Source organism: Myodes glareolus, chromosome 2 (genome assembly GCF_982192425.1).
Source record: "Myodes glareolus chromosome 2, mMyoGla1.1, whole genome shotgun sequence".
Classification (NCBI taxonomy): Eukaryota; Metazoa; Chordata; class Mammalia; order Rodentia; family Cricetidae; genus Myodes; species Myodes glareolus.
The window spans coordinates 108703436-108719559 of record NC_142027.1 but is presented as its reverse complement, the minus strand read 5'-3'; the positions used below and the strand labels follow the sequence as shown (position 1 = coordinate 108719559).

The 16124-nt window shown below is 53.2% G+C and overlaps 1 protein-coding gene across 6 annotated transcripts; it reads right to left on the bottom strand.

Annotated features, from left to right (window-relative positions):
- Positions 1-1168: 1168 nt before the first annotated feature.
- Positions 1169-11985, bottom strand: Nyap1 (neuronal tyrosine phosphorylated phosphoinositide-3-kinase adaptor 1). Of its 6 annotated transcripts, none has more exons than XM_087903478.1 (7): positions 11874-11985; positions 10476-10627; positions 8650-9005; positions 6139-7650; positions 5016-5228; positions 4409-4518; positions 1169-2100 (listed from the first exon to the last, which is right to left on the bottom strand). In XM_087903478.1, exons 2-7 carry the CDS (start codon positions 10541-10543, stop codon positions 1849-1851), a joined length of 2511 nt encoding a protein of 836 aa, XP_087759604.1. In that variant the 5' UTR covers positions 10544-10627; positions 11874-11985; the 3' UTR covers positions 1169-1848. The 6 variants fall into 6 exon arrangements, 5 of the variants coding, with proteins under 5 accessions (XP_087759604.1, XP_087759607.1, XP_087759606.1 ...); XM_087903481.1 differs by lacking the exon at positions 11874-11985 and adding an exon at positions 11577-11733; XM_087903480.1 differs by lacking the exon at positions 11874-11985 and adding an exon at positions 11316-11710.
- Between the last annotated feature and the right edge of the window lie 4139 nt (positions 11986-16124).

Here is a 16124-nt window from a genome sequence, read left to right as displayed (position 1 = left end):
TGCTGGAAATTGAACTCAGGACCTTTAGAAACACAGGCAGCGCTCTTTACCACTGAGCCATCTCTCCAGCCCCCTAATTTCTTTCTTTTCTTTTTTCTGTTTTGGTTTTTTGAGTCGTCTTTGAGGGGTGGGATTAAAGACCTGCGCCACCATCACCAGGCCATTAACTTATTTCTAATTGGAGTTTCCTCAATTCTGAAAACCTTCACAGCGCTGTCATAATTTTTTAATCATCGCACCATTATTTGTTACTGGTGGTGTAGGTGATTGAGCCTTAGGCGTGGAACGGATATAGACAAGTGTTAAGTCACATCCCCAGCCCCTCACTGGGAGATTCTGAGCAAATGCTGTATTGCAAACTTACATTCCTCGTCTCCTCACCTGTCCCATGACCAACAGCCCTCTTCTCCGTTAGTCCTGCAACAGAGTCTAACGGTGTCTGGGAGTTTCAGCTCCCAGAGCGGACTACAAGGTCAGCAGAGTGCAAACCTCCTGGGTCTGAACATTCCTTCCGTGTCAGTGTGCAGCCAGAACACTGCAATGCTCGGGAAGAATGGAGTGACCGGAGGTGGGGTGAGGGACTGCGGAGATGGCTCAACTGATCAAGTTCTTGTCGAGCAAGCGTAAGGAGCTGAGTTTGAGTCCCAGCTCCCAAGCAAAAAGCAGGCGTTCACACCTGCGATCCCAGGTGGCCACAAGCAGATCCCTGGAGCTTCCGGGCCAGCTAGTCTATCAGAATCAATGAGCTCCAGGTTCACTGAGAAGGATTCCAGAAGGCACCTGAGATCAGTCTCCGACCTCCACACTCATGGGTGCACACTTACAAACACACGCGTGCATACACTGGGGGCACACACACTTGCACGCATCACCCACACAAACTAAGTGACGGACAGCATGATGGACTTCCCACTTACCTGAAACTCTGCCTTTCCGTGTGACCGATGAGGGCGGCTCCCAGTGGCACCTTGGACTCCCACCCACCCAGGGCATCGTGGGAAAAGGAGCACGTGTACAAGACAGAGCACACGGGGAAATATAAGACGCCAGCTCTTGGATCATGAGTCTTTTAATATATTATTCTGAAAAGAAAGGAATTTAAAAAAAGTTCCTGACAGCTTTTTTTTTTTTTTAATTTAAATAAATACCCCGCCCCCTCCACCCACTTAAGTTTTCCCTCTTTCCCCATCGTCCCAACCCATCCCCGGCTAGACCCTTACCCCAGAACTAAATAAAATGCCTGTTTCACAGCAGACCACACTCACTACCAAATTCTGGGAAAACTAGAAATACTGTCACTGTCTGAACCTCTGCCTTCTGACTGCTCCCCAAGCTGACCCATCCCCCCCACTTTAGCTGGGTAAGGATGGCGGAGGTCTTTAGGCACTGGCCTTGGGGAGAGTGCAAATTTAGCCTCGGTTCTCCACCTCCTGCTGAGGAGTAGGTCAGAAGGGCCCAGAACTGCCCTCCAGACTAAAATAAATAACAAAATAAATACCCTTCCCCGCTCCCCCGGCTCTCAATAAAAGAGCTAGATTCCCTGTTGCTCCAGTCAATCTTCTATAAGCCCCACCCCCAACTTCCTCCAAACCCCACCTTTTCCCATGGTGATCTCCACCTTGGCCTTCGCTTCAAGAAGAGGGGTCTACACGCTCAGACCCCTCCTTCCAACATCAAGCAAACCCTCCTCCTCCCCCAAATTTCTTGGGATGCTACTGGCACCTCATGTCCTCACGATGGGCCTAGTAAGAACCCTCTCTCCTAGTTCCTCCACCTCTCAAGTCTCAAGTAGACCTGGGCAGGCTTCCTCCCCTTCCAATCCAGGCGTCCCAAGCCGCCCCTGCATCCTCAGATGGCAGTGTCCCACAGGACCGTGTGCTGCCGGCGGCAGGGTGGGGTGCCGGACTTGCGGGGTTCAGGGCCCCGCCGCCAGCTGGGAAGGATGGGCATGCTCTCTTGCTTGCAGAGCCCCCGGTCCGGACGGTGACGTGCCTTGATCTCCTTGCACACACAGCGTTTGCGCTCAATCACCTCTAGGAGTTTGCCGTCACGCTCCCGGGCGGGCTGGGGCGGCAGGGGCAGAGGCAGCACAGGGTGGGTCTGTGCCAGGAACCCCAGAGAAAGAAAAATATGTGCGACAGCGAATGTCAGGGACCTTGTGCCCAAACCGACGACCTCCTGTAAAAACAAACCCTCCCCGCAGGCTCGGCTTTGGGTCCTCTCTCCCAGGTTGTGGGTGTGATGGGGGCGGGTCTCCAGCTTGGGCACCCTTTCCCCACTGATGCACTCTGGTGTTAGACTAGGCTTGCCTGGCCCTAAGAAGCCAGCCTGGTCTACACAGAGAAACCCTGTCTCGAAAAAACAAAAGCAAAAACCTAAACCAAAACAACAAAAACAATAAAAATAAAAATTAAAAAAAAACCCAAAGACCCCGTTTTCCAACAAAACAGAAAGACATGAACGTGGACCAGAGGAGCTGGAAAATGACAAGGATGGGAGAGAGATTGTTGGTTGGGGGTGAGGGGAGTAATCAAAATGTATAATATACATACGTGAAATTATCAAAGAACAATTTAATTAAAAAAAAAAAGAAAAGACCTTATGATGCTAAGCGTGTAGCTCAGTTGATAGAGTGCTGGCCTAGCACTTGCCAAGCCCCAGGTTCAAAAGCTTAGCGCCTCCTGAATCAGGCTTTGGGGACTATTTTTGTAATCCCAGCATTCTGGGAGTCAGAAGTTCAAGGTCACCCTCAGCTACTTAGTGAGTTGGCAGTTAGTCTGAAATTTATGAATGAAACCATCACAAACGAAAAAGTTGGGGTTCGTGGACCATGCCTTTAATCACAGGCTTGAATCCCCATACTTCGGAGGCAGAGGCAGGTGGATTTATGAGTTTGAGGCCAGGTTGATCTACATGAGTTCCAGGTCAGCCAGGACTACATAATATTTCAAAAAAATAAAAAAGTAAAATATACCAGCATGTGGTGGCCCATGCCTTTGATCCCAGCACTTGGGAGGCAGAGGCTGGAGGATCTCTGAATTCTAGACCAGCCTGGTCTACAGAGTGAGTTTCAGGACAGTCAGAACTACACAGGGAGACCCTGTCTCGAAAAACCAACAAAACAAACAAAAATAAAAAAAAAAGAAGATCTTGTTCTAGAAGACCATGAGATCCTTCATAGACTCCAAAAACAAGCAAACAAAAAAGCCAAAAACCAAACACACAAAAATACCACATTCCAGACCAGACAGGCATTTTTCAAATTTGTCCTCAAAGGGGGTCTTTTCTAAACCACTAAAGGTACCCTGTAGACAGTCACGGCCCAGACTGACCACCACCCAGGGCCCTGTTTCGGCGACCATGCTAACCAGCCCCATCCTATCCTGTCTATTTTTGTCTTTAGTTCCTGTTCCCCCTCAGTCTGTGCAGGCCCACTGGCTAGTCCCAGCCTGATTTTTCCCCCCTTTTCTTTCATTTATCTTCCTTTCCTATTTATTTACGAAGAAAACTTAAAAAGCATGTCATTTATTTCATGTTTGAGGGGCTGGCCCACGCCACAGCTCACGGAGGCCAGAAGACAACTCCTGGGTGTCGGTCCTCTCCTTCCACCACGTGGATTCTGAGGACCAAACTCACTCAGTTCTTAGGCCTGGTGGCAACCACCTTTACCCATGGAGTCATTTCCCAGCCCACTTTCTTTTTAAGATTTTTCATTTATTTGTGTATGTGCCTCTGTGAGTATATGCTATATATTGGACTTGGAGGCCGGAAGACATTGGAGACCCTGGAGCTGGTGTTAGAGGCAGTTGTGAAGTGTACAATGTAGGGTGCTGGGAATTGAACTCTGGTCCTTTGGGGGGGACAGGGGGATATATACTCTTAAGTGTCCAGTCATCTCTGCAGCCCCTTTTTTCTTTCTGTTTCTATTTTTTTTTTTTTTTAATGGCAGGTTGGCCTGGAACTCAGTCTGTAGCCTAGGAAGGATGATCTTGAACTCCCAATCCTCCCGCTCCCACCTCCCAAACTAGGGTCACAGGGATGTGCCCTATAGTGCCCTGATCTCTTTCTCACCCTATTGTTGAGACAGGGTTTCCCTGTAGGCTCTGTAGGAGCCTGTCCTGGAACTCACTTGGTAGATCAGGCTGGTCTTGAACTCACAGAAATCCGCCTGTCTCTGACTCCTAAATGCTGGGATTAAAGGTGTGCTCCTCCACCACCTGGAAGGATTTTTTTTTTTTAATGTAGCCCAACTAACTCCAACTAATTCCAGATGAATTCTTTTTTTTCACAGTTGTTTTTGGTTAGAGATTGGATTACAAGGGTGAGTGAGTGGGTCTATTTTTTTTCTTTTCATACTCAAGCCTTCTCTTGCTGCTCCTTCAAAGATAAAACAAAGACCAGATCTCACCTGGCTCAGGGCAACCCTGGGCTGGCTGCAGGGCTGAGGGGTATGGAGCGCAGCCTGACGGACTCCAGAGGTGGAGGCAGAGCGACCCAGGCGGTACCCTCCTGTGAAATCTAGGCCCAAAAAACCAGAGATGAGAAGAGTGACCTACCGAAGTCTAGTCCCTCACCTCCCTGAAGAGGCTGTAGGCCAGACTCCCCTGCCTCATGAAAAGAAAGGAGATGGAAATACAGTGTTAAGATTCAGGGATCTAGGCTGGGGGTGTGGCTCGGGTAGAGCACCTGCCTAGAATCCCCCAGTGAGGGGCTGGGGTGTGGCTCGGTGGTAGAGCCCCTGCCTAGAATCTCCCCAGTGAGGGACTGGGGTGTGGCTCGGTGGTAGAGCACCTGCCTAGAATCCCCCAGTGGGGTACTGGAGTGTGGCTCGGGGATAGAGCACCTGCCTTGCATGAGGGAACTCCTGGGTTCCATTCAAAGTACGAGAAATACTGTTCAAAGGTTAATGACTATAGACATGGAGTTGATAGGAAATCAGGCAGGTTGGTCCCAGGTGGACCCTGGCAGTTCCTGACCCACCCATCTCTGTATAGCGTATGAGAGCAAGGTGTTACCTCCATTTCGGTGGCAGGCCGGGAAAGTCTGGCAAGGGACTGGCAACGCTGTGCGGCTCCCTCCTCGATCATGGTGGATCCTGGCCAGCAGACCCTCTGCCCCCTGGCTCCTCACAGGAATCCCTGATGCCACCTGGCCCCTGTCCTCATGCTCTACTTTGACGGGACCCTCTGTACTGCCATTCCAGGCCCGGGTACCGTCCTCGACTTCTGCTGGGATAACAAACAAACAAGCAAACAAAAAACTCAGTGCCCGCAGGCGGGAGGGGCCTTTCTATCTCCAGCAGGCACATATCATGCAGCATGGGTTGCCCTTCAGTGAATCCCAGCAGGAATGGCAAAGGCTCGACCTCACACTTCCAACACACGCACATGCGCGCAACCCTCCCCCCCCCCCCCTTAGACCCAGCCCTGTCACCTTCCTTTCATTGTTAACATCACTGGGACTCAGAATCATATATATGTGCTCTGTTCAGAAAACCCTTCCCCTGGCCAGAGGGGCATTCTCTACCCTAGCTTTGGTTTTTAAACCTCTTCAGGACCAGACAGGGTCAGAATGAACACCCTGGAAAAGAGGGGTGCTGTCTCTCAGTGGGGAGAATCCCAAATCCTGATCTCAGAAAGAGGGTATGGGGGTTACATTGAGTGTATAGAGTGGGGGGAAGGGCTGTGTGTGAACTAAGCCCATCTCTGAGAGCAGGCCTGGCAGAGCATTGCGTTGCCTGGCAACGGTAGGGGCCTCCCTCTCCTCTCACTCCTGTCTGGATGGGTTGCCATGGTAATAGCTGGGAGGCAGCTGTGTTTAGTTCCTAGTGTGCACACACTCACAAACACACACCCTTGCAGCCCAAGGAAGGGAGGGGCAGAGGGTGGAGCAGGATGAGGCTAGATCACCCCCCAGCCCCTATCCCAGACCTTCCTACCTTTTCCTGGACACATTCATAGATATCTCCCCTCCCCCACCCATTCATTCTGTTCCCCATCCCCATCTATCTGGTCTCCCAGAAAACTTCCCAGGACAGGACAATGGACCTGCCATTTCTAAATACCTCCCTTCAATATTTAACCCCCAACCCCGAACCACCAGTAACACCCCCACACCCAACCCCCACTCCTCACTCACTGTCCGGGTCCTTTGCTTTCCTCCCTCCATACAGGACCTTTCTCTGTAGAGCCCAGCCTGCCCCAAATGCGGCGCCCATCTCCTCCTCTTCTGGTGTCCCTGCACTGGCGATAACATGCGCACAGGAGATGCTGGCAAAGGCACCTCCATCAGTCCCTTGCTCTTGCAGCTGGATCTTGACCATGGGAGATGGTGTTCCCATTCCACAGCCCTTATTCAGCACCCCCCCAGCCTTGAGACTGTCATAGGCAGGGGGTCTCTTGAGGCCAGCTGCTGTGGCTGGATAGGTCCAGAGGGGAGTCAGAGGGCCTGCAGTTGGATCTGGAAGGCTGTGGGGGGAGGCCAGGCAGCTACGGTGGTGCAGGACCCCAGCTGCTGAACCCATAGCCCCACTATGGGGGCTGGATTTCCCTGGTACAGGGGGCCTCGAACTGGCACAAAGCATTCCATGGAGAACCGAGATCTCCTCCGTCTTTGGCTCCCCAACACCCAGGGGTGGTCCAGCTGGCAGGACAGAGTGTGTGGTCACTTTCACCGCAGAATACACCATAGTGTACGACACGGCCTTGTCCTTGGGGGGGCCGGGAAGCAAGGCAGCTGGGGCAGGGTGGGCTGCCGGTACCCCTGCCGCTTTGGGGCAGATCATGCTGTGAGAGTTGGGGAGCTCCCGCTCCCCCCGGGTCTGGCCAGAGCCCTGGGGTGGCAATGGTGTTGAGTGGCTCCGGGCTCGGCCTGATGGTCCCAGCAATAGCAGGTTGGCAGCAGGAGGCGGAGGCGGCAGGGGAGGCGTCTCCCGCTCTCGTGCAGGCACTTGGGGAGCTGGGGTGGAACCGGCTGGCTCCTTGGAGTGGCAGAGGACCGGTAGCCTTGAGACCCCATCGCCAGGGGCTCGGGAAGCAGACTTGGCTTGGGGGAAGGCCAGGAGTGGAGGCCGGTGCTGAAGGAGGTTGGGAAAAGGTGGGGGGATTTCACAAGGAGTGGTCTTGGTGGGTGTCCCATCCCTCCGGCTTGGGAGGGCAGAAGCTGGACGGCGGTGAGGGTGGGGGTGGGGCTGGAGGACATGAGACTGTTGTGGAGGGGAGGGCGCCATCAATGGAGGAGGCCCGTTGGCTCTGCTATCTCCTGCCTCTTCGGGCAGGGGGTACTTCATCTCTTCATATATAGCCTCGCTGTCTTCAGAGTCCGAATCGGCACCAGCTGGAGGGGTTGGGCCTCCACTTCCAAGAGGAGGCCCGCTCAAGCCTCCTCCACTTCGTCCTCCTCCACGAAAGACATCCCCCACCATCTCAATGTACACGGGCTCTTCCTCTTGAGCACCTGCGTCCAGATCTCCAGCTACTCGAGTAGCCCTGCCTAGGCGTTGCAGCGGCAGGTTCCCCCCTCGAGGACATGGGGCTGGGGCACAAGACTCATCGAAGGACACAGACAGCTGGGTGTTGGGGCTTCGCCTGGGTTTTTGTGGCGGAACCTTACGGCTAGATTCTCGGCACTCAGGGGTTGGCTTTTGAGAGCCTAGAAGGGTGGGAAGGAGAAAAAGAAATGCAGCTTATTGAATACAGAGCATCTAACATGCCAGGTAATGCTCTCCCACTGACCACGCCCCCCAGCCCCTCACTGGGGGATTCTAGGCAGGGGCTCTCCCACTGACCACGCCCCCAGCCCCTCACTGGGGGATTCTAGGCTGGTGCTCTACCACTGAGCCACACCCCAGCCCCTCACTGGAGGATTCTAGGCAGGGGCTCTATCACTGAGGCACATTCCAGCATTTTTCTTATATAAATTTTTTCTCTTTTAAGAAAGGGCCTCTAAACTGCCCAGGCTGACCTTGAATTCATTCTACAGTAAAGGAGGAGAATTTCTTTCTGACCTCTTGACCCACCTTCAAGGACATATTTGTCTAGCTACCTTTTCCATAACCTTCCACTCAGAGCCCACTAGGTTCCTTTTCTACAAGGCAGTTCCTGGTCTTTTTCTCTCTTTTCTTTTTCATTCTCATTCTTTTTTGTTTTGTTGTTTGTTTGAGATAGGGTCTCACTCTGCAGTCTTGGTTAGCCTGAATTTTAGTTCAGGCTGGCCTTGAACTCACAGAGATCCTTCTGCCTCTGCCTCCTGAGTGCTGGAATTAGAGGCGTGGGCCATCATGTTTAGGATGGCTTTTTGTCTTTTCTTCAGGTTTTTGTTCGTTTGTTTGCTTCTCGAAACTGGGTCTCATCATGTAGACTAGCCTGAGCATCCTACCTTAGCCCCCTACCAACCCCAGGATCTGCAATTCTTACCCACCCTTGTGTCCTTTCCTAAAAGCTGTTTTGAGGGAGTGTCTCCTGCCCTTGAATGGTTCATCTGAGGTCCACCTAAAAGGAACCCCCTATTCCTTTTGAGAATGGAACCTTCCACTTCCTTGGCTCTTGCCTGAATGAACCCTCCCAGAGGCCCCCCCCCTTGGTTGGAATGGATTCTACCGGCTGCCAGCTCTCTCCTAAGAGGCCTAGGAGAAGAGGGTGGGTGTCTCACCTGCTTTTTTACTTGGTGGTGTCTCTGCCCCTGATCCTGCCATGCTGAGCTTGGTACTGGGGTGTCTCCGGGGCTTAGCCGGGGGTCTTCGGGTGCTACCGTCCTCTGTGAGACCTCCCCCGCCTCCTGTAGGTCCACCCCCTCCACTGTCCATGCTGCCCACTGAATGGCAGGAGAGAGAGCGTGGGGCCATGGCGCTGCGGCAGGGGTGAGGGGTGTGCTCCTGGGACGCGGGCATCGTCATGAAGCCCATCCTGAGGGACCTACGAAGCGAGGCTACGTCCCGCACTCGGACCCCAGGCCCTGGGACAGCCCCAGGCCCCACTGGGGCTGTGGGGGCTGTTTCCTTACTGGAGCTGGGGAGAAAAGAAGACAAGATAGAACAGAAGTTAGACAGCAGGCCTCCAACTTGCCTTCCTCTGTCTCAGGAGGAGATGGCTTTTCAAGAGCAGAGTAACTGTTTCCCCAGTGAGGACAGGAGCCTGGGATAGGGACATCTGAAGGTCTAAGGCAGGAATGCTCCCAGGCAGAGTCTTTGGATTTAAGAAAAGCCAGGCACTGGGGGGTGGGGGCAGCATGCGCTGTGAAAAAGGAAAGAAATGGTATATGTGTAAGACGGTCACCCTGCGGCTGACTGACCACCTAACTGGCACACAGTCTCTTCTGTGGAGAAAGATAACAATCCAGGCAACAGCCACCTGACAGACAAGCAGACACACCTGCCCCTGTGACTCCCCTCACAAGCTAGCCCACACCTGGCTTCCAGCCTCTCTTCATGCCCAGCTACTATGGCCCCTGTCACATTACAGGCCATCTCTCCCAGACACAGGGTGTGATGCCTGAATCACTAGAGTGGCCTCTCTGGCACCCTCTCTCCCTCTCTCTCCCCCTCTCCTCCGCTGCTGCGCTCTCTCTCTCTCTCTCTGTCAACCTCCCCAGCTTACTCCTATTCCCTTTCTCTGTCCCGGGTGAGTGAAGGGGGGGGCGGCTGGCAGAGAAGAGGGGAGCGCTGCCTGCTGTGGGGTGGGCTCCCATTAAGGCCCTGTCTACTAACCCTTCATTAGGGAGAGATCGCTGTAGTGATCGCTCTGATTAATCTAATTAACAACAAGAATTAAACTCCACAGTTGCGAGGAGGGAGAAGGGAGCTGGGAGGTGGTTCTGACTCAGGCTCCAAGAGGCTGTGCAGTCAAAGGGAAAAGAGGAGGAGGAAGCTGAGAGGCTAGGCCTGGGTTCCTGGGAGGGCAAAGAGAAAGAGTTGGGAGGGACGCAAGAGTGAGGGGTATGGGGATCTCCACCTGGCTCTTCTATAGGACTTAGCCTATAAATCCCCTAACACCACACACACACACACACACACACACACACACACACACACCTCTTCAGTCAGTCACTTCCTCCAAGAGAAGAGACTGGGTGAGACACATGAATGGTCTCGAGGCCCCTAAAATGACCCTCTCCCTAGACCCTGTGAGGACGGTGGGGCCTGCCCTTTCCAAGATCAGGTGACAGGGGAAAGCCAGCACCCAGCCTGAGAATAACAGAAAAGAGAATTGGGAAGGAGGGACTCGGGGGCCCATAGGCATAAAGAAAAGCCAACAGGGCTCTCTCCAAAGCTGGAAGGCATGCCCTAGCCATACCCCTCTCTCAGGGAGCCAGGAACAAGACTGGAACCAAGCATGGACACTTGCAGCCATTCTGTGCTAAGTCAAAAATCAACTGGGGAAAAGAACTCTCATCCGTGACAAGGCCGATGGGCTCCAGAAGGGGAGGGGTTGTGGCCCAGGGGACTGTGCAACAGGCCAAGGGACAGGCTAGGGCCTTACCTCCTTTTGGCCTCCTCTTCTTTGTGCTGTCTCCACTCCAGCTTGGTTTTTCGGTAGAGAAGGTTCATGTCGTGGGGCAAGAGGTGGGGGCTGAGGGGCCCTGCTTAATGCCACCAGGCCCGGGGGGCGGCCCTCCCTGGGTCCCGGATCCACTTGATAAGGGGAATGGGTGAGAAGGAGACAAGGGGAAGATAGGGTTGGGGAGGGAGGAGAAGGAGCAGAGACATGATTTGGGTCTCCCGAAGAGGAAAACACAGGCACAGAATATGCAGTACAATCTATGGGACCCCTCCCAGACAGACAGACAGACAGACAGACATACGAGCATGTGTGTGCAGAGTCACACACCGTGACAAAGGTGTTCGGAGCCACTCTGGAGAGATCAGGTTAACACCGATTCCCATCCTGTGTAAATACATCCTGAACCACCAGAGACAGACAGACCACACAAACATACAGCAACTCTGTAGGCACACAATATGTTTAGACACACTGCCCTGCCACAGATATACCCACAAACAGGGGCAGACATAGAGGGGCATAGGTAAACACAAACCCAGGAACAGCGAACACAGACATAAACACCCACCGACACACCCACCGATACACACAGACCTCTAGCACGCAAATCTGCTATGGAACTGGTCACACCTACAGACAAGGAGTTGTGCTCAGGGCCTACTTGCGTACATTGCACCCAGCTAGGGAAGGGGGGGCAGTTAGGCTTGCTACCCTCTCTTGGGCCCTGAGGTTTAATGGGGGATCGTCAGGACAGGGTGGAGATGCAGAACGAAGGATGGTGAGATTGAGTTGGGCAACTAATCCCACCCATCCATCTACCTTCACTCCTTGGAGTGCCCGCTTTTCCAATCCTGGGCCTGAACCTCCGTCCACCTCTATTCGAGCACCCTGGTCCTTCAGCAATGGTTTCTGCCTCGCTCCTCTTGCTAATGGCCCAAATCAAATCTACCTTCTTTCTGTTCAGGATTTGGGAGAACCCCGGCTTTCCCCTAAGTAGTCCCGCCCCTGAATCCCACCCTGGCGGGGGCGGGGGTCTCCAGTCTGGCCCCATGGCAACCTTCTGGGCTGCGGCCTCCTTACCTGCGCTTTTGCGTCCCTTCCCCCAAACACACTCTCTCCCTTTCGCCTCCAGCCTTACGTCTCCTCCCTGGAGCCCCTCCTCACAGCCGTCCTCCTCCTTTCCCCAGTTTGTTCCAAACCTGGCCTGCTTCATCCCCCCCCATCCAAAGGCCCCAGGTTCCCGGGGCACCCCCTCCTCTTCCCCTTGTCCTGCTATCCTGGGTGTCTCCGCCTCTCTCCCCGCCAATCCTCCCTACCCCTAGTCCCCCCCATCACCACCTCCCCGCATAAGCCTCCCCAGTTTCTACATCACCGTACCTGGCCTGCCGGGCGCCGGCCCCCCCATGCCGGGCTCCGCCCGGAGCAGGAGGAGGGAGGAGGAGAGACAGAGAGAGACCGGGGGAGCCGAACTGGGCCCTGCCGCAGAGACAGCCCCGCCTCCGGGTCCGCCCCCAGACCCGCCCCCGGCCCCAAACCCACCCTTCCACACCCTCCAAGGACAGAGCGGGAACGGCGGTGCGGCGCTGCACCAGCAGGTTGGGGTGGAGATCTCAGGGCCCGCGGAGCGGACAAGGGAGCTCGAGAGACAGGTCTTGGGGTGCGGGAGTCCCGCTCCCCAGCTTTCGGGTGTCTGGTCCTAAGCGACCCGAGCCCCCTGCCCAGACGGGCGGTGCTGGGTTGGGTCTCCCAAGCCCCAAGCGGAGCGGGGTGCTCAGCGGCGCCCCCCAGCGGGAGTCTGGAGGTCGCATCCACCCGGGAGCCTGGTGCGCCTTTGCGCTCCCGGGTGGGAGGCTGCGGTTGCGGTCCCTGGGTGCTGCCAAGCGGTGAGGCTAGCAGAGGGGCTCCGAGTCGGCCGCCCGGAGATCGAGGCATCTGTTCAGCAGAGGACGTGCTCATTTGGCCTAGTCCCCGCGGTGCCCCCACCCCCACCCAGCCCTAGGTGAGGGGAGGGCATGAGAGCTGGCTGGCTTGGTGCTGGGCCTCCTCCCCTTGCAGCCTCCCAGGCGCCCGGACCTTGTTCCATCGTGTGGGGCTCAAAGTCTTCCCGCACGTCCGCCCCCGCGGTCCAAGTCATCCTCTACTAACCTTTGACACCGTGGGCGCCGCCCGTCAGGATCTGGGCGCACCAGGTTGGCCTCTACCGGAGACCACCCCAGGCACAGCCTGGGAAGGGTGAAGGATGTGACCTCACCCCTCTTTTTCTCATCAACCCCTTGACAAATTCCTTGCTTGGATCAGTTTTGACACATAGCTCTGTGGTTGGGTAAATTAGCGTCAAGAAGACCTCGGCTGTACCCTCCACTAACTGAAAAATGGGATTCCTGCAGTCTGCACACTCTAATCCTTGGTACCTCCTGTGGATGCTTTGCAATGCAGCAAAGTCTTTGCCTGTGTGCTGTGTGGCCTCAAGCAAATCTCGTTACTTGTCGGATCCATGACTCATTTCATACCTGCCTCAAATAACATTATTGGAGGCATGGCGCGCTGTGGCACACACCTGTGATTCTGGCATTCCTCAGGTGGAAGTGGAAGGCTTTTCAGTTCAAGGTCATCCTTAGCTACACAAGTTCAAAGCCAATGTGGCCTACTTGAGACTCTTAAATAAAAAGTCCTTATAGGAAGGAAGAGGGGTTGTGAGCACTTTGCAAGAGGTCCATAATAAGGATCAGATCTGGAGGAGGGAGAGTATGTGGGAAACTCGTTTCCTGGACTTTGGGACCTAGCCACTACCGCCTTTGTTTACTATGGCTAATGCAAGACAGACAAAAAGATAAAGAATAGCTGGGTGGTGGCGCATGGCTTTAACCCCAGCACTCGGGAGGCAGAGGCAGGCGGACCTCTGTGAGTTCAAGGCCAGCCTGGTCTACAAGTGCTAGTTCCAGGACAGGCTCCAAAGCTACAGAGAAACCCAGCCTTGAAAAACAAAATCAATCAAACAAACAAACAAAAAGATAAAGAATAAGATAGATGAGGGGTGGGAGACAGGAATTGCTTTTTTAAATGATTTATTTATTCTTATTTTATGTGCATTGGCATGTGCACATCTGTCTTTATGAGGGTGTCAGATCCGCTAGAACTGGAGGGGGTTACAGCCTGTTGTGAGCTGCCCTGTGGGTGGGTGCTGGGAATTGAACTCAGGTCCTTTGGAAGAACAGCACTGCTTTTCACCACTGAGTCATCTCTCCAGACCACTTTTGATTTTTCAATACAGGGTTTCTCTGTGCATCCCTTCCTATTTTGGGACTCAATGCTGTAGACCAGGCTGGCCATGAACTCAGAGAACTCATGAACTCTGGAGTGCTGGGATTAAAGGAGTGTGCAACCACACGTAGCTAGAAATTGTGTTTTTTTGTTTCTTGTTTTGTTTTTTTTTTAAATATTTTCAAACCAGGCAGTGGTAGCTGCAAGCTTTTAATCCCATCACTTGGGAGCAGAGGCAGGTGGGTCTCTGTGAGTCCAAGGCCAGTCTGGTCTACAAAGCAAGTTCACAAACAAACAAAAAAGTAAAAAGAGGGTGGAAATGTGGCTTGGCGGTAGAGTACTTACCTAGCATGCCTAGGGTCCATGGCCAGCACCATCACCAACACTGCCGCCACAATAAGTGGTGTCAGGTGCGGCTTATACTTGTAATTCTTGAATAGTGGCAGAAGGATCAGGTAGGTGTTCGCTTGGCTACTCGCTTGAACTATAGAAGACCTCGTCTTTAGTCGGGTGGTGGTGGCGCACGCCTTTAATCCCAGCATTCGGGAGGCAGAGGCAGATGGATCTCTGTGAGTTCTAGGCCAGCCTAGTCTACAAGAGGCTAGTTCCAGGACAGGCACCAAAGCTACAGAGAAACCTTGTCTCAAAAACAAACAAACAAAAAACAAAAACAAAAAACCCCCACAAAAACAAAAAACAGAAAAAACTGTCTTTAAAAAGAAATTACGTGAGCGCTTCCTGCCTCTGCCTCCTAAATGCTGAGATTAAAGGCATATGCTGCCACCACCACCTGAGTCTTATGTAGCCGAGGCTAGCCTCTTAGTCATAGTCATTCTGTACCACAAGTAACCTCTTAGAATGCTGGGATCAGAGCTGTGTACCACTACACATGGCCAACTTATGCTGGAGATAGAACCCAGGCTTCATTTATATGAAGCAAGCACCCTACTTACACCTCCAGCCTAACCAAGGATTCTCCCTTCTTTCCATCTGTCTGTTATCTGTTCGTCTGTCTTTCTGCTGCTATTGAAACCCGATCTCACATAGCCGCGGCTGACCTTGAACTCCTCACCCTCCTGCCTCTAGGTCACCTCCCAATATCTGGGGTTTATAGACTTGTACATGTACTGCCACACCCAGTTAGGACTTAAGAACAGTTCTGTTTGAGTAAAATTAATTAGAACCCATCTCCTTCCAAACTCCTGAGTGACAGCAGATGCCGCCTTTCGATCCTGCTTTGGCTGAAAGGCTCCCACTCAGAATGCCAGTTATGAGTGCCAAGACAGAAAAATGGCAGTTGGGAGTTTGTTTCTTCTTGCCAGGCACCGAGCAGACCCTTTGTGTGTGTGAATTCTCCTTCATAATGATCAAGGGATAGTATGGGAGAGGAGGGAAAAGGTAGCAGGTGGGGAGGGGGGTCTATGCCTGTGGCCAGCTGGGACTGATCCTCAGGGACACCTGGGGGGTAGTTTTGTGGTCACAGGCGTGTGTCCAACCATAGTGGGGAAATACAGTTGAGCAAGCTCATCTTCAGGTCTACCTTTGTGTCTATCTGACGGACAGATAAGGACATGGGTGACTTTATAGCGATACCTGTTGTGGGCTGAGGAGATGGCTCAGCAGGTAAAACTTCTTGCTGCACAAGCGTGAGGACTTGAGTTCAAATCTTCAGCACCCAAGTGAAAAGCTGGGCATGGCCATATGTGCCTGTAACCTCAGTGCTGTGGAAGATAGACGGCAATATTACTGTGGCTTGCTGGCTACCAGCCAAGCTCTTCCCCAGGAGAGACCTTGTCTCAGAGGAATAAGGTGGAGAGGGATAGAGGACACCCAATGTGGTCCTCTAGCTAACAAATACACAGGTGTGTGCAATCTCACACACATGCGCACATATGCCACAGACACGCCTGTCCTACTACCAACAGCCTTTTTTGGATATTCTGCTTCTCCATTTCCTGGTCTAACAAAGGGAATAACACTGTATCAGAGATTGGATTTCAAATACAGGGACAGAGCCCAGCTGTGGTGGTGCACATCTTTAATCCCAGCACTCTGGAGGCAGAGGTAGGCTGATCTCTGAGTTCAAGGCCAGCCTGGTCTACGGGACAGCCGGGGCTAGAGAAACCCTGTCGTGAACCCCCTCAACAAAACAACAATGAGACAAATCCAGGAACAGTATAGACAAGATGGCTCAGTGGGTAAAGGCACTTGCCGCCAAACCAGATGGCTGGCACTATTTCATCCTGGGACTCACATGGGGGAAGAAACCATTCCTGTAAGCTGACCTCCAAATGCACACACACACACATACACACACACACACCACACACACACCACACACACACACACACACACACTACAAAAATT